General features: G+C 36.4%; 4 protein-coding genes across 5 annotated transcripts; 1 reads left to right on the top strand and 3 right to left on the bottom strand.

Moving 5' to 3' along the window:
- Positions 1 to 2,315: 2,315 nt before the first annotated feature.
- Positions 2,316 to 5,147, bottom strand: LOC105161822 (DNAJ heat shock N-terminal domain-containing protein). Its single transcript, XM_011079641.3, has one exon. The coding sequence runs from the start codon at positions 5,031 to 5,033 to the stop codon at positions 2,424 to 2,426; it is 2,610 nt and encodes an 869-aa protein (XP_011077943.3). The 5' UTR covers positions 5,034 to 5,147; the 3' UTR covers positions 2,316 to 2,423.
- Positions 5,148 to 6,570: 1,423 nt separating this feature from the next.
- On the top strand, positions 6,571 to 13,118 carry LOC105159270 (bZIP transcription factor 16). 2 transcript variants are annotated; one of them, XM_011076291.3, is made up of 13 exons: positions 6,571 to 6,975; positions 7,475 to 7,590; positions 7,674 to 7,727; positions 7,808 to 7,882; positions 8,966 to 9,055; positions 9,160 to 9,219; positions 9,336 to 9,505; positions 9,957 to 10,011; positions 11,287 to 11,323; positions 11,411 to 11,700; positions 12,102 to 12,179; positions 12,262 to 12,387; positions 12,645 to 13,118. In XM_011076291.3, the coding sequence occupies exons 2-13, from the start codon at positions 7,516 to 7,518 to the stop codon at positions 12,750 to 12,752; spliced, it is 1,218 nt and encodes a 405-aa protein (XP_011074593.2). In that variant the 5' UTR covers positions 6,571 to 6,975; positions 7,475 to 7,515; the 3' UTR covers positions 12,753 to 13,118. The 2 variants fall into 2 exon arrangements, with proteins under 2 accessions (XP_011074593.2, XP_088741647.1); XM_088885521.1 differs by lacking the exon at positions 6,571 to 6,975 and having other exon boundaries at positions 7,520 to 7,590; positions 7,803 to 7,882.
- A 708-nt stretch (positions 13,119 to 13,826) lies between these two features.
- Positions 13,827 to 17,661, bottom strand: RPN12A (regulatory particle non-ATPase 12A). The gene is made up of 6 exons (XM_011076265.3): positions 17,460 to 17,661; positions 16,293 to 16,371; positions 16,092 to 16,194; positions 15,164 to 15,427; positions 14,392 to 14,503; positions 13,827 to 14,188 (listed from the first exon to the last, which is right to left on the bottom strand). Exons 1-6 carry the CDS (start codon positions 17,562 to 17,564, stop codon positions 14,048 to 14,050), a joined length of 804 nt encoding a protein of 267 aa, XP_011074567.1. The 5' UTR covers positions 17,565 to 17,661; the 3' UTR covers positions 13,827 to 14,047.
- Positions 17,662 to 18,204: 543 nt separating this feature from the next.
- Positions 18,205 to 22,678, bottom strand: LOC105159235 (auxin response factor 9). The gene is made up of 14 exons (XM_011076231.3): positions 22,100 to 22,678; positions 21,829 to 21,947; positions 21,559 to 21,654; positions 21,313 to 21,369; positions 21,063 to 21,215; positions 20,857 to 20,941; positions 20,560 to 20,650; positions 20,294 to 20,458; positions 20,079 to 20,192; positions 19,905 to 19,977; positions 19,662 to 19,815; positions 19,134 to 19,567; positions 18,817 to 19,004; positions 18,205 to 18,735 (listed from the first exon to the last, which is right to left on the bottom strand). Exons 1-14 carry the CDS (start codon positions 22,152 to 22,154, stop codon positions 18,630 to 18,632), a joined length of 1,890 nt encoding a protein of 629 aa, XP_011074533.1. The 5' UTR covers positions 22,155 to 22,678; the 3' UTR covers positions 18,205 to 18,629.
- Between the last annotated feature and the right edge of the window lie 1,612 nt (positions 22,679 to 24,290).

Here is a 24,290-nt window from a genome sequence, read left to right as displayed (position 1 = left end):
TATATATAGGATGATTGTGTCCAACATCCAAATTAATAGAAACAAAGTACATGTAATTTGTTATGGTTATAAATAAGAGTAAAATTGGATGTGCATGAACTAGGACCGTGCAAAAATAGTGAAATTTTTTAATATGTTGAAATTTAATTCAAATATAATTAATTTTCACTTCTTAATCTCTATATTTGTGTATGAATCTAATAACATATATTTTTTTAATTTGATTTAAATATCAATTGACCAAAATATAACTATAGCATGACCAAAAAAGGATGGGACTCTTTAATTGTTTGGATTTTTATTCAAATATAATTCTACTATAATAATTTTATTATTATTTAATACATTTTCAAATATTATCTGAATTATATCAATTGAACAAAATCCAAATATAGCACAATCTAGTTAGGAATGCAGCACACTAATTGTGCAATATTTTGGATATAGCAAACATTAGTTTAAACTAGGAACATAAGACTATATGTTTAAATTAAGAGCGGAAGACGCAACCAATTAAATAAGTATAAACTTGTCCTAAAGAAATTCTCTCTCGTCAATGATGTCCTCTTGCTTGCGCGTGGCTGCTTGTTTGCATAAATGAACTGCAACAAGAATTTTTGGATCATGGAGTCTTGACGCTTTTGAAATATTGGCTTGAACCGATCACTTAAACAAAGCTTACCTGAAATAAACATTGAATAATATAGGAGGCGGCATTCATCATAGTTTTTAATATGCAAGATTAGTTGAACTTTTACGTTAAGTAGGTGAAATTTAATATATACATACGTGTTTCATACTTTGTACTTGAAGAACGCACGTTGTTTGCATTTTACTTTAGAGTTTATTTTTATTTTATTAATTTATCACAAAGTTAGATTGAATAATAAAATCAATTTTGCTCTGAATTGATTTATATAGAATAAATGATGAATATTGGATTTTGTCATAATTTTGGATATGTATATGCATGTGATGTAGATAGTGCATGGAGTGTGCAAAATGAGTGGGATAGCTAATTTATTGGATTTAATAAAAATACAATCTTTTTTGACTGATTAATATATATCTAAATTTGTATGCGAATTTAATTATATATTCAAGCAAACTCACATATAAACATTGAAACAAAGTAAATAAAGAAATTTTATTTTATTTTTACTTATATATCTGAATAATTTCTAATAATTTATGCAGAGTAATTTTCTTTTTTTTTTTGTTTTTTTGGATTTGGTAGAGTAACTTATTGTTCTTACTTGAAAAGAGAGAATTAAATCTATTTTATTATTTTTAATGCAATACATTTTTATTTTTTCCCTAATCAATGTTAATGTGGTTTGCGACTCGATTAGTACCGCGTTGGACGCCTTGGGACTTATAAGCTACTAAAAGTCTTCGTCTGCAACCAATGTGAAAAACTTGACAATATCTCACGCAATGGGGCACCGATCAAGTCGCAAGCCGCATCATTTAGTGCCGTCTGTGGGAACGAAACCGTGTGTCCCTCCCAAGCCCCTCATCTGAGGGCTAATAATGTAGACAAGCATCCCACATTGCTTGCAGATAAGAATTTTTAGTGGCTTATGAGCCCAAGGCATCTTTTTCCTAACGAAGCGCATTTCTAGAATGAAATCGTGGGACTCATACAAAATCAAAACGAACAATATCTCGCGCAACGGGATACCGATCGAATCATAAGCCGCATCAAATTGTTTTTGGTATGTAGATATGGACTTTCTTCAATCTCGTTGAATTTATTCTTGAATATATCATTTCATAATCATATTAGGGCACCTTTACTTAGTTAGATGGGACTAAATGTTGGTAGATTAAGTTTTGATATTGATGATGATTAGAGGGCGTCTGGTAATTTAATTTTTTGTTTACATTATTAGAAATAACGCATTGTCTTAAACATATGATTCCACCATTAAACATAGAAGAGGGAGGAAATTAATTGAAATAAGGGGCATTTTCAGCATACAAAAAAGTCCAAATACTCTAACATCTTATTTATCCAAACACTTTAAAAACTTATTTTTAAAATAAATTTAACATATCAAACTCCTAAAACATTTTACAAAAATATAACAACTTATAATATATTTCAAATAAGTTCCGTCAGGATTTAATTTCTTTCAAGCGATAGGAGCTAACTCAGATTTTCTGATGACTTTTTGATTCGAAGGAGGGGTTTTATGCTAACTTATTAGCCATAAATTATGCAATGTTGGGATTGGAGATTGGACATCTATTCCTTTACAAGGATAGCATGAAAACAAATAAAACTACTTCTTCAATATGATCTTTGAGGATACTAAAGAAAATTCAAAATACTGCACATATTTTACCAAGAGACAGAAGAAGGAAATTTACATCTACAGGAAGCATTCCAGTCCCAATTAACAAGTACATTTTATTGATTATGACCCGTTAAGCAACTGCGAAGCAAGTGAAGCAGGATCGAGTTCCCAACAATCCTTAGGAAGGCCTGAGGCTTCTTCACCAGAGAGTTTCTTGGCAGGAATCTGATGCGAAAATAGTTTAACCTCGTCCTTTGCTAGGCATACCACAGCATTAGCCCCGACTTCCCGTCTCTTGAAAACCGTCCTGAACCCAGATACCTTCTCAAGGTGAGCTATGCTCAGACCGTGTACATCACTGTAACTGCTCAAGGCTACAACAATATCATAGCATCGATTATTCTTGTCCCCTTGATTTGTTCCTTCAGTATTACTGTATAGCGCCCAAACTGTGCCTTTTGTAGGATAAATTCTGTACATCTGTCTAGCTGCCCTTTCACAATCTACAACATGGGAAAACAAATTCAGGTATTTGATTGATACTTTCTTGGAAATCTTAAAGCTCCCACATGAAACATGAAATCCTGTTTCCTGCCAACTTACTAGTTCATCATCTCCATTATTTTGAAATTGTAACCAGCTCAATCTCACTTCAAAAGGATTTACAGAAACAATTTCATCAATCAGTGCATAGTGCCTCGGCATTCCATCATCATCGTCATAGACCGCCCACACTTGTCCTTTCTTAAAGCTCCTCTCCCTTCTATCCTTGTCAAAATCGTGAAACTCTGAATCCTCCACTGGCACTATCTCCAAATTACCCTTTTTCTTAGTGATAAGCCTCTGAACATCTGAATCCACATGATTCTTTGATGTTTTTCTTTTCACAGTATCCAAATTCCCATACTTAGAAACTCTTCGCCTTTCCCTCTTCTCCCTTATTTGTTCCATTTCCTTTTCCTCCTTGTTCCCACTCCCTGTCTCCTTCTCCACAAGAAATGCCTCCCTCATGTCCGCCATTTCCTTTCCCTTCTCGTTGCCATCCTCCTTCTCCTTCTCCACCAGCAATACATCCCTCATGTCCTCCATTTCCTTCTCCACAGGCAATACCTCCAAATTACCTTCTTCTGATGATCTATCCCTCTCCATCTCCGAATTTTGAAGATTCTTTGATGTTCGTTTGAAAACTTCCAAATTCCTATCCTTTGATACTCTCCGACTATATGTCTTCTCCCTCAAGCTCACCATTTCCTTTTCCTTATTCTCCTCCTCCTCCTTCTCCTCTTTACTCCCCTCCTCCTCTGTCTCCTTGTCTTTCCCCTTCTCCTTCTCCCTCTCTTCACCTCTCTCCTTCCCGTCCTCCTTCTCCCTGTTCTCATCCCTCTCCTCTTTCTCCTTCTCACTCTCCTCTTCCTTCTCATTTTCTCCCTCCTTTTCCTTTGGCTTCAACTGCTCAGCATTAACTTCCTTCTGTTTCATTGCCAACTTTCGATCACCCAGCTTCTTCTTCTTCTTGACCAACATCTGCATTTCAGACAATGTCATAGTCTCTTCTTCCCTAGCTTTTGCTCTCTTGGTTCTCTCGCTTTCCACTGTCTCAACCCCACCACTCTTAGATGCCTTCTCGACCCCATGTCTCACCTTCCCCCCAACTCTCCTCAACCTCAATTCATTTTTTACACCTGTATCCCTACTCCCTCGATATCCACCTCCATCCTGCACTACCAAATTTTCCACTTTTCTCAGCTTCAATCCATCATTACCGCGGCCATCACGTTCTCCAGACTTTTGAAATTTCTCCACTCTCTTCAACTTAAAATCCTTCAGTAGACCATCATCGTCATCAGCCACTCTCTTCAACTTCAAATCCTTCAATAGACCATCATCATCATCAATCACTTTTCTCGCCATTTTCATCCTCGATCTCTCTAAAACCTCCCCCACACTACTGATTTTCCTCTTCACCCCCAAACCACATTTCTCCACAATCCCCAAATTACCACCTTTAGCAACCCTCTCACGAATCCTGGTGCTCACCCTTGTCTGCCCTGCTTCACTCCCCTCATTCATCTCAATATGTCCCCCATTATTACTATCCTCCTCGACCTCCGTCGCCTTAAAAGTCTTTTTACACCTAGGACACATCAAATTATGCCCCAAATACTTCCGCCCAAACTGATGCAACAACCGACAAGTCGAACACGCCGTCCAAAATGTCTCCGCCGACCCCTCCATCCCCAACCCCACCTCCTCAGCAGCTTTCGACTGCATAGAAATCCTAAGCCTCAAGTCATACTCTTTCCGCCTAATCTTATCCGATAGCACCCGCGACGCCTCCGCCACCAACTTAAACGCCTCCTCCGACGCCACAAACGGATTTTTATCGGGGTGCAGGGCCAACGCCAGCTTCTTGTACTGCTTCTTAATTGTATTGATGTGTGAAAACGGCTCCACCTGCAGAATCTTGTAGTAGTCCGGAGTTGAATTCTGAGCGCCGGAGCTGCTCCCGGAACCGGGCTTGGCGGCGGTGCGGAGAATTTTGAAGGCAGTGAGCATTTCCGACAGGCCGTCTAGGGACGGATGGAGCTTGTGCGCGCGCTTAGCATACTTCACGGCGGATTTAAGGTTCCCCGAAGTGTATTTTTCCTCTGCTAAGGTCTTGAGGCGGAGAGCTTCCTCTTCGGGCCGGGCCAGGTCAATTGAGCCCGCTTTCTCGTCTTCGTCCGACATTTTCTGCGGAGGTAGAGCGAGAATGAGAGAGTGGGGGAGATGGCGGAGGAAGGGTTTTCGCGGTCGAAGAAGTCAGGTTCTGATACTGATACCACCTCTGTATGTATGCCTCTTTTTTTTCTCTTTTTCTATTTGCCGCTATTGCAATTTTGCCCCAAGTGAGGTTCCCTGCTCTTTACTGTTATTCCAATTAGGCCCATAGGTTTTATAGTATTACAATCTGCTCCCAAGGTTTATACAATTTATGAGATTTTTTTTTGGATTAATTTTAGGACAAATTACGATAAATTCCTTTTAATTTGATATAGTCATAAATATTTTTTTATTATTTAAAAACTATAATTACTTCTAATATATGATGAATTTGTATAATCCTTAGATGAATATTTTGAATTATTAATTTTATCTTTACTATATTTTTTTAATTTGTTAAGTATATGAAAAAATACGAACGAGGTAGATGAAAAAGTTTTTAAAAATAAAAAATTATCCACTTAATTCCAAAAAATAATTTTTTTAAAATAAATAAAATTATGATTTATAGTCAACAATAGCATTTTGATTAATATACAATAAAAAATTAATGAAATTGGATTAATTGCTAGACGATCTTTAATATCAGGAAATATTAATAATTTTTCAAATAATAATAAGAGTATTTATAATTGTATTAAATTTCATTAGAGCTCATTGTAAATTTATCCAGAATTTTATTTGATATATGAATAAATATGGTCTGAATAGGGGAAAAAAACAAAAAGAAAAAAACCTAAGTTAACGTTAAATCACAGCCCACAACATATTGTACTATGCTATTGAGGTTTAATTTGAGCAGCTCAATTAACGTCACGTGACTATAAAATATAAAATTATTATTTCGATCCTATTGATATGAGTATTTATCTAATTTAGTAATTGATATTTTTCTACTTTAAGAATAACAATTTATTATAAATCTTAATAATTGATATATATATATATTATAATTGATTCCCGTAAAAAAAAAAATAATTGCACCATCATCAAATCCTGTGATTTGATATAATTATATCTAAATTTTTTATAATTTAAAAAATTACATCTATTATCCCTGACCACTGTTCGTTCTTACAAATAAATCCTCTCGTTAGTGAATATTTATCAAATTTATTTGACTTGCAATTAGTAAAAAGATAATCGGAGTAACATGAATTTTTCTTTTTTTTTTTTGCTAAAATCAATAAATTTAATGAATTCTAACTAATTAAAAATATATTTATTAAATAAAAATAAATATCGAAAGCATTTAAATATAATTTTTTAAATTACAAGAAATCTATATATCATTATACGAAATATCTGGTGTGGACATTAAATTATCAAAACAAATATATATATATATATATATATTCCAGCTACCCTTGAACAAATCCCAATTGTCAATGGTTAATCCGAACAGGATACGGGTCCAGACCCAAATTAAATTCGGGTCAGTGCATTATAGCAATGCCAATTTAATTAAGGTCCTGATCTGTATTAACCTTATGACATGTGATCCGACCCACAAACTAGACCCGGCATCAACGACTGAATCACAACCGTCGAACAGTCCACGACTCGCATGATCCAATCATCAGCCAGTCGAATCCACGGTGGACACCACATCGGCTCTCCCCCTCTTTCTCTGCAAATCCTCGGGACAACGACGCGGCCATGTCGACGATCCCAGGAACAAAGCCCTAACTTTCTCTCTCTTGCTCTTATCCCAGTCATTCACACAAAACTTACAGAAATCCCTGAAATTGACCCATTTTTGTTGCTGAATCTCTGTTTCGGAGGGAATTTGTTTGATTGCAAAGTTATTTGAATTTGTGTTTGTAGTTAAGGGGAGCGGTGTGGTGGTTGGGCTGTTGTGCAGCTTAATTCTGGATTGTATTTGCTGAGATAGGCTTCATTCATTGCGGTATCATTTTTGTATTGTTAGAGAAGATTTTTTTAATTTTTGTCTTTAGGTTTTATAAACTCTATAATTCTGCTGATTTATGTGCATTGCGATGGAAACGTTTTGAGCTTTAAGTACTTTTTGTATTCTTGTATTTTGTTCACTGGGTAAAGTTCATCCTTCATGTAGTATGTATTTATTGTATATTTGATTTCCCAGTTCAAAAGCTCTTGCTGGAGTTTATGTTTAGAGGATATTAATAAAAGAAAAAAGAAGCATAAAAGAGATTTTGTCAGGTCTTGTTGATTTGATGATCGAATATAACCCCCAGTGTTATTTTTATCAGAGAATTTGAGTAGGGTGAATTCTTTTTTCAATTTAAGAGCTCTGCTTATGCATCATTACTTATTGCAATTATTGCGCCTGCAGAGTCTATTTATGCGTCGTTCTGTCTTTTTCTCAATGATGTTAACTTTTTGATACAAGGATTGGATTATATTTACAATATGGCTGTCAACAGGATGATCAAAGTTACATTGGAGGAGGCCTTGTAGCTTAAATATGGGAAATAGTGAAGCAGATAAATCCTCTAAGGAGGGGAAAGAAGCAAAGGAGCCAAAAACTCCTCCCCCACAGGTGAATTGTGTGTAGACTTCTGATTCATGATATTATGTTTTGCTATTCCATAATTGAAAATGTTTCATTTTGGGAATTCTCAGGAGCAGAATTCAGCAGCTTCTGGTGCAGCTGCTCCAGATTGGACTGGGTTTCAGGTTAAGAGTTTCTGAAAGAGTTCCACCTTGCTTTCCCTCGATGACACTGGAATATTATTTATTGGGTGTATATAGTGCAGGCGTATTCTCCGATACCTCCACATGGATTCTTGGCTTCAAGTGCACAGGCACACCCCTACATGTGGGGAGTTCAGGTATAAACATTTTGCATTTCTATGATCCATTATTAGCATGAATTACCCCTATACCTTCTGAAGTTGAAAATGTTAGCAAACAAAATGATAAATCTAAAAGAACCAATTGCAATGATCTATATTGTGACTGGTTGATAGTTGAAGTAGCTTGATATTGCTGAACCCTAGCTCGGTTTTCTGCTTGTTATGAACATGGCTAGATTCATAATTGGGGTACTTTTTACTTAGATTTGTAAATTGTACTGTGTTTTATATCCTAATGTTAAAGTTAAGGCATCCAAAATAAATATTTATTCTTCTGAAAGATGGTAGAATGCAGGAAGCTAGGAAAAATTGTACATCTTATGGGTGATTAAATAGTATCAAAGAGAAGCTGGAGTTGCCTGATGTGAAAAGTTCAGAATATCAGGACCCCTAGGTGATACTCTATCTCACCTGAAACTAACTTTACAGGGACTCTTTCTCTAGGGGTTTAGGGGTCAGAGGATTATTAAGAATGAAGACTTCACGACTTAGGGTTGATATAATGTTTTAAAAAGATGGACTCAACCAGTGTTAAGAAAACTAGAGGAAAGTATGACTTGAGCTATAGTATCTACTGAAAAGAAAGAAAATGAGAAAAGAAAAAAATAACAATCCACATCTGGAGTCAATCCAAATATTGAGGTAGTTTTCAACTATAATCTTATAGCAGGAATTTGACTTCTTTTAGACACAAAATACAAAAGATGGACTCAACCAGTGTTAAGAAAATTAGAGGAAAGTATGACTTGAGCTATAGTATCTACTGAAAAGAAAGAAAATGAGAAAAGAAAAAAATAACAATCCACATCTGGAGTCAATCCAAATATTGAGGTAGTTTTCAACTATAATCTTATAGCAGGAATTTGACTTCTTTTAGACACAAAATACATCCAATCATTGGAAGTTGATCCAGCAGTTAGTATGTGAAGCACATCCATCTTGCATACTTTAGTCTCCTTATTAATGAGGTTGTTTGACTGTTATCCTGCAAAATTTTGGTTGATTAAATGTTATGAGTCTAAATTTTTGGCTGACTTTCTTATATTCTGCACATTGCAGCAATTTATTCCACCCTATGGGACCCCACCGCATCCTTATGTTGCCATGTACCCCCATGGAGGGATATATGCACATCCAACTTTGGCTCCGGTATGTTCTCAGTAAATTTTGTGTTTAATCTCTATTCTCAGATCTTTTTCTTTTCTATAAACTCCCCTAACTTTTTACATCTTTCTGCCTTTAAATTATACCAGGGATCTTATCCTTTCAGTCCCTTTGCTATGCCTTCTCCAAATGGTGTTGCTGAAGCCTCTGTGAGTCATTGCAGCACTTGCATTTACTTTCGTCCTTTCATACATTTTCCTTGATTTTGTACTTATCATTAATTTCCCATGAACTAATTGGGGAAAAATCATAATCTTACATGTAGGGTAACACCCCTGGAAATATGGAGGTGGATGGCAAGTCATCTGAGGGGAAGGAAAAACTGCCTGTCAAAAGATCCAAGCGAAGTTTGGGCAGTTTAAATATGATCACCGGGAAGAATAATGAAAGTGGAAAAACACTGGGTTCATCTGCAAATGGTGTGTGTTCTAAAAGGTGTGTTAGTAAAGTGAAAAGATGCAAATGACTTCTGTATATACTTTTACTAGCAGTATATGAAGGTGCAGTTGTAAATTAAATATGCTCTCTCGTCATCTTTGCAAATTTTTTAAAACTGTCTTTGATATAAAACAGTTTTGTGCTATTCATAGTTTTTTCATGTCATCTGAAGCTCTTAAGAATTTTTTAAATAGTAAGAGTATACTTTTTGTTTATTTTTATTCTTTTCCTCCCTTGTTTTTAATTCCTTGACCTAATAAATAATCCCATTGGTGTTGCTTCTCCTATTCAGTCATCTTCTAATTGCTTACCCAAATAATTTGGTGGATGAAACTACATTCTGTTTATTTGTGTTAATCATTTTCTGGAAACATAAAGCTGTCTCAGGTTTGTGTGAGTTGCTAACACATTCCATAACTCATTAATGAATTTGCTGTCTAATCTGCAGCGCTGAGAGTGCAAGTGAAGGTTCATGTGAAGGAAGTGATATAAATTCTCAAAATGTAAGTTTTACACAGTGCACTTTTACATGTGTGTTACAGATAATATCCCATGCATGAAAATTATGCAAAGTTTTATCTATCGATCTACACATAATGGTTGTACATTTAAGAGATACTTCCTGCAAAATTTTACTTTGTTGGAATTGAGACTTGGATTAACAATTAGTTGGATATCTGTAGTTTGGCTTCTTCCTGAACAGGTATCCAAATTCCTTTTGGATTCAGTTAAATAAGTATTTTCTTTTCAAAGTACAGAAGATAATGAATATTGACCATAAACACTGTTTGAAGTATAATTTTCAATAAGCAGTAGAGATATCCACCTAAATCTCCATACTGAAAATGTTGAAACTGGTGAATTAAATGTATAATTAATATGTATAACATTTGAAATCAGCTGGTATCTGGAACAAACACAGCACTTATAGAAGATTTTCACATTTTATGGAAAGTAGTACCATCTAGTTGTTCTTATGAAATCTAGCTATCTGGTTGTCTCATGATGTTTGAATCACCTTATTAAGTAAAGTTGCTAGATGTTATCACAGTATACCTATATGACAGGAGATTCACCTAAAATTCTATCTTTGTTGATTTCACATCATTGAAAATTTGGATTACACGGAAGCATGATTATTGAAAATGAAAAAGAATATATTGAAAAAAGAACATACAGATGTTAGCATCAGACACTAGGCAAGTTGTGTGGTTTTCTGAGTGATGCTTTTCTTCTCTTCTGGAATGGAGAGAGCAAAAGACAAAAAGGAAATTGCAGATCTTAAAAAATAAATCCTAATACAACCCCAGCTGTCCCAGTATTATGTCATTTTGATTATGTATGTAACATTCATATTGCTGCAAAGCATAGTAGTCAGAGTCGCAAAATCTTGAGGATATATTTCACATTCATGTGTTGTTGTTCAGCATAGTAGTCATAACTAAATTACTAGCAAGTGTGACTTCTTTTTCAATTTAAAAATATAGAGCATATAGAACCTATGGGTGAAAAAGCAGAATGTGGGGAAACAGATTGTTCCTATGCAAACTTGGTCTCTCCTTGCTAACGCTATTGAGGTTTGTAGAGACGAGAAGAAAACTGAATAAGGTTCACATGAGTAAGATGTATGCTCTTGGAATTTGTATCAAACGATTGCTCTTTTCCCTCGCAAGGTTACTCTGGGATCTTTGGCAAGATAACGGACATGAAATGCAACTAACAGCTAAATGCCATCTTTTCTTTCCTGCTTCTTAACTTTGCCTGTCACATTTTTACAGGAGTCACCAAGAAAATCCGGTAGCCATCAGGATTCAGGTTGGATTCCAGGAGTTCTAGTTTATTCAAGTCTCAATCTAGTTTGTGCATTTTGTTTCTGAACCTTGTTATAATGTTTTGCTGCAGATGAACCATCTCAGAATGGTCATGCTGCTCATAGTTCCCAGAATGGAGGGTCAACTACACCACATTCGGTGGTAAATCAGACTATGGCTATCATGCCCATAACAGCAGCAGGGGTGGTGGGTGGTTTTCCTGGTCCCACCACTAACTTAAATATTGGCATGGATTACTGGGCTGCCACCCCAACATCTGCCGCTCCTGCAATGCATGGGAAGGTGCCCTCTACTCCAGTTCAAGGAGGAATTGTCCCCACTGGATCACGGGATGGCGTACAGTCACAGCTTTGGATACAGGTTTCTCTTTCTCTTTTATTCACATAATAGTAACAATTTTCCATTTCATTTTATTTCATTGGAATAGCATTGGGAAGTAGAATTGCCATCCAGTATTCAGATTTGGTTTTCTGAATGATTCTTGCTTGACTCGTTTGATGGGTAATTTGGTCTAGTGGTATGATGACCTTAAGGTGAGAAGATGTGAACATGACAAACAGATTCCAGTTATCTCCAGTCTGAGCAAAGGCAAACTTTTTCTCTTGTTTATGTTGAGATTAGCATGTAATGTGTCTCATCAACTGAGAATCTCCAACCCAATAGTTCTACAGTCTATATCCGTGCGTGAAGAAGAAATATTCTGGGTTACATTTAATCTCATTTAGTGACCATGACCACCTATATATTTCCTGTAAATTCAGGATGAAAGGGAACTTAAAAGACAGAGAAGAAAGCAGTCAAACAGGGAATCTGCTCGACGGTCCAGATTGCGCAAGCAGGTAGTTAACTGTTAGTTCCCTTTTGTTGCATCTTTATTGAACAGGCACCAGGCTAAGGCACAGTATTTCTGTTGGGATTCAGGCAGAATGTGATGAACTGGCCCGCCGTGCTGAAACTTTAAAAGAAGAAAATGCTTCCCTCAGGGCAGAACTGGCTCATATAAGGGGCGAGTATGAGCACCTCCTCGCGCAGAATGCATCTCTTAAGGTATAATGGGTACTTGATCAAGCTCCTGATGTTGCTTGGCATTTGCTTGGTGCTAGTTATCCTTATAACGATTGGGCTACTTACTATCGATACTTTTGGGGTTCATTTAGCAAAGTATAATATTCACCTGTATGCATAATTCTTTGTTGCTCGGTTATCCTATACTGAAGTCCCCAAAGGGACTAGGATATACCATTCTGGTGGGCATTTTTATGACAAAAATTCTACTGGCAAGTCACTGGGGTTTGATCTTGCAGGAGAGACTTGGTGAACTTCCTCGACAAGAGGATCCAAGGTGCGGTCAGGATGATCGACACTCAGGTGATGATGCTCAACACCTTGGCCAAGCAGATCACACAGAGTAGCCAATGAGTTTTTGGCATGGGGGCTGCTAACTGAGTTACATGGCTTAACCTAACTTCTAGTGACAGAAAACCTCTGATCACATTAGTATTTTAGTCAACAAAATTAATCAAATCTTACCGTTTCAGTCTTAGGATGTGTGTGTCAAACACTACTTATTGTTGTCATTTTCACCAATCTTTTATCGCCTAGGAGTAGAGATGGTACGTAGAGCGGGTAAGATGGCTCTATATCCCTCTTAAAATGGGATATTTTGCCTTAATTTATGACATATAGCATTTTGCTGAATATGATCTGGGTGGACATGGTACTGTCATCTGTGTTTATATTTGGAAATTGCTCTGCAGCACTAATGCTTTTTACATTCATATTACACGTGCTTTTGGTCTGCTGCATTTCCTGGGTAACACTTCAGTAACTTTCTGTAAGTTGGACAAAAATATAGATCCGCTGCAGCAATTAAATTGACCTCCGTGAATTGTCCAAATTGTTTGGTAACTTTGGAATGATGAATTTTAAATTCTAATAAGAATTTCTAAAATTTATTTGGATAGTTTTAAATTAAAAAAAATCAGATATTCCACTTTAAATTTGAAAACAAAACATTGATGGATTTCAAATTCGTCATTTGAACTTATTTTGCCAAATTCAAATATATCAATCCAAATATAATCTTAATTAATACAAGATTAAAATATAAATTTAAGAAGTCATAACTACTTAATTTGTTTAAATTTTCTTCTCATAATAGAAAATTGTGAAAGGTAACTTTCAAATTATGGAGTGGGTCTAACAAGTATAAAACCAGGTCCTATCTCGAATTCATAAGACCCTCAACGGACCGATCCCACATTTCCACAAACCCAAATTCTGTCCAACCCAGGAACCCTGAATCTTCAAATTACCAAATATCTAACCAAATCCTGGAATTTAAATTCAATGGTAAAATAACACCAACTTAATATTTTCACTAGCTACTTCCTTATATACTTCATAGAGACATTAAAGGGCCACGGAGCTCTTTTAGCTCCTCTTGGGACTAAAAGAGGTATTCTTGGGCAAAATAAGAAGGCAGCTGATCAATGGTACCACAGTTTGAAGAATTAATTAAAGCAAATGTAGTACTTCCAGCCAGCCAGTTCTGAAAATGACCGAGTGAATACACAGTGATTTTCTTCATCAACTATGAAATAATTTCCATCACCATTATCCTGCTAGTTAAGAAACCTCCATGAAAGCAACACCACTTGAGAAGATTAAAAACAGAAGAACAAATATTAGGGGGAAGGCACATCCGTTACACAATTCGCTCCAACTCTCTTGCGTAACTGAGTGTCTGGTTGATCAGCTGCAAAGATGGGATCTCCTTGCAAGGTACTGATTCTTTAGCTCTTTGGAAAAACACAGACCCGTTCTTGATCTCCCACTCAGGGTGCTCCTGCAATTTCCCAATATCAAAATGATTTTAAATGCTCTGACCTTCAAATAGCAAGAAGATAAAAAACTTTAAATCCAAGTGGGAGGTACTCCTATACAAATCCCGTAAAATCACCAGTAAAGTGAGATGTGCATGGAAGGACAAAGGGATTAAGCAGGGTGAATAGCAAGTAGGGAAAAGAAACAAGGTATGAGAAGTTTCACCTCATTAATATATTCAAGTAATTCTTTGTCTGAAGAAAATAGCAGCATTTGCCGAGCATCATTCAATGAAAGAGAGTCATAAGCCTTTTCACTGCATCCAGCTATCTCATCTCTACCAATGACAGCCAAATAAACAAGTCCGAACCAGGTCAAGAACGTGTTTTAGCACATTGAGAGAAGGCAGCATGATTGGCAATTTAAGTCAATGACTGATATAAATTTGTTTAACCAATGGGCCCAAAAGTTACAGCTAAAAGAAGAGAAGAAAAAATCTAAAGAGATATGTTTAGGTGAAAAAACCAGGACGGAAAGTTGAAAGGCAAAGCAGAAATCTCGAAGCAATTCAGACTAATCCAACCAACCTTTTATAACATAAATGCATGCTTATGAGATACTCTCTTACTTGAATTTCTATTTCCGGTCCTTTTACATGTCAGAGTAATGCAGTGAAAGGGAAGAGAGTTACAAAATCTAATCAGAAAAATACCATGCACACACTGTTCTAATCATACCTTGCAGTAATCACACAGCATGAATTATAAGAGACGACCCTTATTTCAGGTCAAATAAACCCTGGCACAAATGCTAAACAGGTGAAGGACCTAGAGTAAAGCCAGTTCACGTCTTTTAAATTGGGAAAAAGTAGAAGCTAGTCTGAACATTGTGGCAACATTAACTTGAACCACCAAGAGAAGTGATCTACATATAAAGGAACAGTTATATGTGTATAATGTTGATCGTACAGCAGTGAGAACCAACATAAAACTTATACCTGACTGTCTTGGCTAGTAAGTCCATGAAATAAACATATGTTTCATGAGGTACAGTCTGTCTAGCACTCAACACGCGGTTATAAGCTCCTTCCATGAAGGATTGCTCCAGTTCAACTGCATGCTTGATACAAGGATTATCCAAAGCACTAGGAGAAAGTAACTCCAACTCAGTGTGGAATTCAGCAATTCTGTTTTGCACTAGGAGCCTCAGGAGGTTAAGACCTAAAATGGGATACTCCTGGGGGGACGGTGGGAGACGACCACTGCTCAATCACATGAAATAAGAACGGTCATAAACATTGTCTTTTCACCAAATATGCAACTCTAAAGCAAATATAATCAAATGGTCTTCTATGAGAGGAAACCAGCATAATAATACAATATGATCGATGATATCTGATACAGCAAAATGGCATAGTAATTCATATAATCCAAGCTTGTATCCTGATGGGTATAAGAGAATTTACATGTCAAAAGTCTCTAGTCATCATTCAATGTTGACACTGTCCCCAAGCACTGTCTTCAGTCTTCACCTCAGAAAAACTAGTGTCCCAGTTCTTATTTGTTTTCAGAGAGAGGCTCCGTAAGAATAGTTAAATTGTGGTACAGTTTTCTACGGTTCAAGCAACACTAAATAAGCTAATGTGAAATTTAAATATACTTGAATCTTCTTTCTTCATACAAGCATTAGCAATTAGCCATATGTAGTTGCACTGTGTAAAAAAGTATCATTCATAAAATGTTCTTCAAGGAGAAATAAAAACATGGTAACAAGACTAAATGAAGTTTGTAGAAGTAAACATATATAATCAAATGTGGAACAAGATCTTGAACAACAAATATGAACACAATTCCCAGCCTTTTCTTGGCAACAGTAGTAGTCAATACAACACATTGAAAGAGCAACTGCTAGACATGGATAATTACCGAGAATCTGTATAGTAAGGCTTCAGTTGGAAAAAGTCCCTCTCAAAAGCATCCTGGTCCTCAGTCTTCACACTGAGAACAACTGCATGCTCATATATGTCCCCTGAAAATGGTCAAATTTAGGGAAAGGAAGAAAATACCCTCAAAGGTAATAATAAGAACTATCAAAAAGATATCACACAGTTCAAAATTAGTATTTACTTGCTAGTGTTAATTCGTGGATGGCATTTGGTGTTTCTTCAAATAATGGAGGTAAACTCTTGAAACCCGTCAGTAAAACCTACAAGAACAAGTATATAATCAGTAGCAGCATACACCAACAGACATCAATCTCAAGTTAGGTTTCAAACATTTATAACTTTCCCATACAAACAGAACAAAGTTCAACTCACACATCCACCAAGTCGAGACTAGTAGCTAAGTAAACCAACAAAACAGAATCCATAGTCCACACTAATCTAGGTCAACTACATGGATTCTGAGTTTTCTCATCTTCTCTACCATAGCCCTTCTTCAGGCCTAAATTGAAAAAGATCAAATACTACCTCCCTCTCAGAGACTTCTTTCTTTCCTCTAAGTCATTTATCACGAAACCAAACTTAAACATTTCCCATTTGAGCATATAGAATTACTAACTTCTCAAATGACCACAGATAACCATGTCCTAGTTCTCAGTAATTATTTTCATCAATTTTGGTTGCAAAGACTTTCTTTCCATTCCATTAGTTCATTTACAATAAGAAAATTTTTAAGCATCCACTTTTTGCTCCTCCACCATTTCCCTTTATCCCCATGTCTCCAGAGGACAAGAAACAAAGGCTGACAAGAACTTTCGGCACCTAAATATCATATGATTAGGAGTTTTTTGAGTTAGATTTAATTAAGTGCCAGCTCAAATACAGAAGGACTTATCGAACAAACCCCATTTTCTTTTCTATGATTTCTGGCATAAGCCATCTACTTCCTTCAAACTTGAAGCCGTGGACTTCACTCCACCTCTCAGAAAAACTCGAAATTGCCTCTTCAATTTCACAGATTTATAATGGCACTATCAAAAATGAAAAACAAGTCAAATCTACGGATCTAAATTCCTCCGCACATCTTACCAACAATTCTTATTACTGGACAGGTAAATATGTCGTGAACGGCACATAACTCGATTCCCTATCAGTCATTTCAACTTATCCAAAATCCAAATACGTATAAAACGAAGAGAAAAACTAGGGCTTTCAATCAGGTAACACTATTTAATCACAGTATATCACAACGGATAAGAGCGAGCAGTTAACGATCTCCAGTTTCAATAAACCATTAACATAACTGACCGGAAAACAAATATTATGAATTTCTGAGAAATTGAGGCCGTACCTTGAGCTGGGAGAGTAGGCTGGTACAAGTATCAAAATCCTTCCGTACAAATGCCGCTTTGAATCGCTCGAAGACTTGCGACACCTCGGTGATTTTCGGATCCATCTCTCTCTCTCTTACTTTCTCTCTCTACTTCTGTATTTTCCCCAAAATTTCTGAGGGTTTTTCCTCGATGACTCAAGGTTATGCTCTGCTTTCTGCACAAGAAAGCGAGCTGAATTACAGTAAATGGATCCGAATCGGGTTGGTGGAGCATTCACATTTCTGACCCGTGTTTGATTCAGCAAGAAAGACTGCTTGGCCCAATATGATTTTGTGCTTCCAAATTCGGCCCAAAATTTGGATTTTAATCTGCTCAGGCCCATAATATCTTTCATATACCCATTATTCAGAGCTGATTGTATAATGTTATTTTTAAAAAAAATAATGTTTAAAATTCAAATATTAATTTTTATTTGATTTTTTATAGCTAAATTATTTAATATTGCATATTTTCCTAGAATAGCCTAATTGATGAAATAGTGGGCTTGTCCCTAGGAAAAAATATTAAGACTATTTTAATTAAAAAATTTAATATACACGTCATAAAAATTACTATCACCTGACGTCTACGTGTATATGTGAAATAAAATAAAAGATAGTCCAATACCATCTCAGAAAAGTGGAACATTAGTGAAACTCAACAGTCAAGAGGACAATCAGTTCAGACAAATCGAGTCACCTCAGAGCGACATAACAATACAGATGAAGAAAATTTATGCACATCCATGAAAATCAGCATCAACAGTACTCTTTTGCTTGAATGAACCATTACAGATTCACATGCAAGAAAAGCCTCTAATTTCAGTACCAGAAATCAGACAGGTATATTTACATGTAGAGGATGAGACGGTCTTAGTCTCGTCCCGATTACACCAGGAACACCCCCCCTAATATGAACAGAATCTAAAGCCTACTTGGATAGTTGCCCTGATAATCGTCCATCAAAGTATTCGCAAAACTAGTCTCTATGATTATTAAGCGGATAAACTAAGGGTCGTCCCGCCACAAACCAAATAGTGTTCACGCAATTTCCAGCAGAACAAAACTGGCTCCGTTTCTTGAAAACGAAAATAGACTTCAAACAAGGAAAAGAGGTATAAGGAAAGGGAAGCAGCAGACAAGATTGATTTAGTCTTCACATTCTGCAGATGGTAAGGGGAGCTTGCTTCCTTTCATTTTCTTCACGTCCTGGTTAGAACAGATGAAAATTCTTCGAACCATGTTGCAGAATTCTCTGCACAAAGATTGTACATTGTCAAGCACATGAACGAACTAGTTTAAAAATGATGATTTCAATCAAATGTCATCTACTTACGGCCATGGATCGTCTCCCACAAGCATCGTATCTCCTTCATCGTCTGTAAAGACGATTTCCCATTTATTTCGGGGCCGTAGCTCTCCCTTAATTTCGAACATTTCTTCAAGTTCGGTTATAAGCTCATCATACCCGTTCAATGTGGTCAAGTCCACTGCACGACCAACTGCAACCCCATGCATTTGTACCTTATTTGTGCCAAATACACAAATTCGGTTAATTTGTCGTTCAAGGCAATTATTATTTCTCAGTTACTGTTGTAACCTTTATTAAGAAAATAAGATCCAAATTCAACCTTTGAGTGACTCATCAAATACCTTGGTGCGACTTCTGGTGGAGTGACTCTGTCGGCTCTGAACATCCTTTGTTGGAACTTGCAACTGGCCTTTCTTCGGTGGTTCTTTTGAATCCCTCGAAACACTAGATTTCTGCTCCAAATCACCTGATAACAGCACACTTGGAATATATACTTCAGCATCTTGTGGTGCATCGGCTGGTTTTAGAGAAGCGTTCTCATGAGGAGGCACTAGTGAAGGACTGTTCAAGTCGACCCCGAACAATCTGCATGTTGCAACGGTATCTGATTTACTTTCCTTCTGGCAAGGAACAGGGCTATTACTCAGTTTTGCCGAGTTTGGAGCCGACTGGTTTGAAATAACAGACAAAGCTGATGCACTTCTGTTTTCTTCCGTCTCATCAGCAATCAGATTTGGAGAAGCATTTACACGAGGTGAAGATTGCCATCCTGCCTCTACAGTCATTGTAATAACAAATAAACTAGCTCTAAATTATTGACCCAAAAGGAGAATGCACAAAAGAAAAGTATTTTGAATGCCAAATCCAACCAGAAACTGGGATTTCAACACGAGGACGGGGTCTCTTATGCTTCATTGTTGGTGGCTGAACCAGGCTGGTGGGGACAGACACTGAAAATGGTTCTATCTCCCAAGGAGAAACCCTTTCTGGTCTTGGAATGGATGCAGGTTCATCCCATTGGACCTAGGAATATTGGGAGAAATGGGAAAAAATTTCAGTCTTTGAATAGTAACGTTGAGATGCCAGCAAAGGATATTAGCAAATACACTGACCTTCAAAGATCGCCATTTAGAATCTTCCCAGTGAGGAGAAATATCCTCCACCCCAACAATTGTACCTGAAAACCTGATTGCTCAGGAAATGAATAGAGAAATCTTAGCAATTCAGGCTGCCATTTTCTGAAAGGAGAATGAGTAAAAGAATCAGCTAATGTATACTGGAAAAACCTCCTCTCGGGAGAATCCTCCCCCTCAAAGCGCATCGTGAATCTCATCCCAACTCCAAATTTGCGGCTAACAGCTTCTAGATATTTGTTCAGTCCTATGATGAACTGACTTGTTCTATAAGGTTCAAAAGTGCATATACAAGATTATAATCCGAAAATGTCTGGCCATGGAGAAACCTCATCCAGGTAGCATAAAAGGAGAACAATACATCAAACCTTGGCTTGTAATAAACAACAAACAGAGTTCGAGTTAAAACAGCATGAGATGCCGTTGCAAGCACTCCCAGGTGCATGCTCTGACTTGAAATCACCGACGATGGCATTGAACTCTGTTGATGAGCATGGCGCCTAACCCCGACACGTAACTCCCCACTCTCTCCCCTAAAAAACAATAAAGTTGTGCAATGTCAAGTTTGAATACGAAAACAACATTTTTGAGAGACATCATATATCATGGGGTTGTGTAAGTGAAGCATTGGTACCTAAGAAACACAAAAGAATCCCCAGCAACTAGTCTCTTTGAAGTAACAAATGTACTCCATCCCGTTGTGAGCAAATGCCTTCGAGGCTGACCTGTTTTATGTGCATTGGTTACATGTCAACTACTAGGCAAGGAACTTACGTATCTTATTTATCATATATTTGACCACTCACATGCCCCATTTATTGGCGTTCATTGTTAACCAATTCTTTCATATTAGATTGATAAATCTATAACAAGATCTAGAGAAAACAAATTATTTCATATTAGAAAAGTAAATATATACACATAAGGTCACCTCGAAATATGTGCTTAAAATGCCATTCAATCCCATGCAGATCCATGGCTATCAGTTCCTGAGTTGGCGTCTGCTGGGTCATATCCTGATGCACAAAACAGCCATGATCAAAATACGACGAAAGTTATTCAGAAAAAACAAGTACATATGGACCCAAGGGATGAAATTAGAAAAGATGAGCATCAAGGAGAAAAACGGAATCATACCAATGAAGGGAGGCACTCGTTAGCATGCTTCCTAAGGACTGAGAATCCACCATGGGTGCTTGTATCAGAGGCTGTCAACACCTTGCAAAATGAGTGAACTACAGGTCTAGGGGGCTCATCGGGGGCGTCATCAGGACTTGTTGGTTCAGGTTGCTAAAAATAGTTTAACCATAAAAATTCAATTATGAACTAAGAAAGAATCAGCATTATTTTCCTAAACTAAAATCAGGAAGACTACATAAATTCTTACATCTGCTTCTGGCATCAAAGTAATTTGTGCATAAACTTCATCAGTATCTTGTTCGGCCTACATAGGAGAAATTTTCACAAGTTACTCACTCTTCAACTTCTAATTACAACTGTACTTCTTTAATTGTGAAGCCAAACAGAGTGAATCAATCAAGAACACCCCAATTTCCTGCAACTTCATCATAGTATTCACTAGTTTCAGAAATCAAAATAAAAACTAGAAAAATGAACTAGAATGGGAGCATACCAGTAGCTGAATGTCAAAAACACGACAAAGAATCTTTGGGGGCAGATTGAACATTGGTTTCCTCTGATTCAGTTCTTGATTGGTGGAAGCCTCCAACTAGAAAACAGCAAAAACAGCATATATTCAAACATCAAAGCAAACCCAAAAAGAATCCTACAACATGGAAATTCAAGAGCTTTTCCACACAAAGATCTGAACCAAACATATCCTCCAAAATTCCATTTTTTCCATAAAAAGAAAATTAAACAAGGTATTTCAACCAAAACTTACTTGCTCCATATGACCTTGTGGAAAGTAGTAAACTCTTTCTCCAACTACTGGAACATCCACCAATGGACCTGCACAAGCCTTCCATAACTCCCCATACAACAGATCCTTCCTTCCACCTCCTGAAATTTCACGCCATAAAAATAAACAGCAAAATCACTTCCCAGAAGTAACTAAGAAAAGAAACACACTTCTGCACGCACACACACACACACACACAGCGGCCGAGGGGGTGGGGGGTGGTCAAGCACACATAGAAAGGGAGGCACATTACCTTCAGCTGAAAAACAGCTGTTCTGCTGCTGAGAAAAAGACCATCTATTTGCCATTACCACTCCAATTTTGCTTCTCTATCTGGAAAGAAGAACTGGGATCTTTTTTACCCTTAATCAAAGCTCGTATCTGAAGAAAGATTGAGAATACACCATGCATCACCCCATTAACACTACGCTAAATTCACTTACTTACATGCCTTAATTAAATTAACCACTGCAAATAACATAAACCCAGTAAAAATATCGACCAAAAACCACCGTAACCGTGGACTAAAACCCTCCGCCGTTACACAACCGCCGGAAAACCAGCTCTTCTTCAACAAACGAAGAGACTCCCGAGTAAAAAAAAAGAATCACCAAAGAAAAGATTTCTCCTCTTCAAATTTCCTGCCTTCTTTCTCACTCTGGGTAGGCAACGAACATCAAACTGAGGCGGCCAAGTGAGAGAAACGGCGTTGCGGGATTCCAAGAAACAGCTTTAATAGACGCCTTGATTTGTTACTTTCTCTCTCTACAACCGCATTTGTTTGGTTGTCTCCTTTTTCACTGCACTCACACACACACACACACTCTGTGCGTGCTTGTGTGTGTCTGTGTGTGGTTAGTAAATTCAATTAACTCAACTAACTATGATTAGTGATTTTAATCAGAATTGTTAAGGTTTGGTGACTGCATTTTCTACCCCAAAATTCCTTTTTCCTTATTTCTATTTTTCCCTTTTTATTTCTCTCTTGTTTTTCATTTTTCTTTATTAAAATTAATTTTTGAAGGGTTTTTAGAGGGAATTTTATTTTTTCATAAACTATTTAAGCTTTTGTATTTTTTCTTTTTCATTTTTTTAAAAATTAAAAGATCGTACATTACTTTTTCAGGCAAAATAAAAAATAAAAAATAATAAATAATAAATTACATCAACACCCCATGAGGTAGGCCAAAATAAACAAACACTGCTTAACTTTTTTGTAAAATTATAGTTAAACCCTCTGCAAAAATATCATACTGATACCCCTCAATAGATATTCGTATAATCTAATCTAACCTCACGAAATGTCAACGTAATTTACCCATTAAATAAATAAAAGTTACTTTCATATATACTACAACTTTTTAGATGGCACTGATTAAAAAAATTGATAAATAAATAAATAAAATCGATCAATATATACAACTAACAATAATATTATCTCCGCAACTCATAAAATGTCTGAATTTTTATTTTTATATGCGCCAAAATATTTATCTCGAGTACTAAATATCGATTTGTTTCTTATTTAAGTTAAATCTTTCACACTCTTATAAATCTAAATAAAATAATAAAATAATTTTTTTATATTATATTATTAATTTATCTATATTATTATAAAGAAAATAAACACTATATACATAAAAGGGTGATTTTGACACTGTTGTATTAATTTTTATGATTAAAAAATATTCTTAAAAATAATTAATTTTTTTTAATTTTTTAAGTTATAAATTATATTTTTATTTATAATATATTTTAAAATATGAAAATTATTTATTATATACGTTGATAAATGGCATGCGGCAAATTTTTCATTTAAAAAAAAAAAAAAACTAAATAACGGAGCAGAAGCCGTTGGTTGTCGGGGCGTGATTGGCTGTCTGCTCCGCGGCAGGCAACAGGGGTTGGCTCCACTTCACCCCGGCAAAGAATTTTCCCCCCTTATTTATGAGCCCTAATTAGATTTGAATTAAATGAATGTATTGCCCTCCAGATTTCCACTTATTTGCGGAGACTGCCACTCATGGGGACCCACCAAACACGTGGGGGGTGTTTGGTTCCGGGTTTTGGTTTGGTAGGAGGTGGAGTTGAGAGGTCAGTGGTCTAGGGAGGAGCACAGGTCATCAGATGAATCCACGTGTCAGGGGGGCCTGCATATTGATGATATCAGTGCTTGTCCGGGTGGATCTTTTGTCTGGTAAGGGGTGGGATGGGATTGGACCACACCTCCATGTTGTACGAGCCCACACCCACACATGCGACTTCACCTGGACATCATTTCATTATTTAGGGGATACTCCATCTCAAAATAATATATAAAAATAAATGAGAATATTACAATTGATTTTTTTTTAAAAAATTATTATAATCATAAATATTTTTATTTTTTTAAAAATTATAATTTTTTTTAAAGAATAATAACCATGTAATAAATATTCGCTCGT

This window comes from Sesamum indicum, linkage group LG1, assembly GCF_026168435.1.
Source record: "Sesamum indicum cultivar Baizhima isolate 11 linkage group LG1, ASM2616843v1, whole genome shotgun sequence".
Lineage (NCBI taxonomy): Eukaryota > Viridiplantae > Streptophyta > Magnoliopsida > Lamiales > Pedaliaceae > Sesamum > Sesamum indicum.
This window is presented reverse-complemented; position numbering and strand designations above follow the sequence as displayed.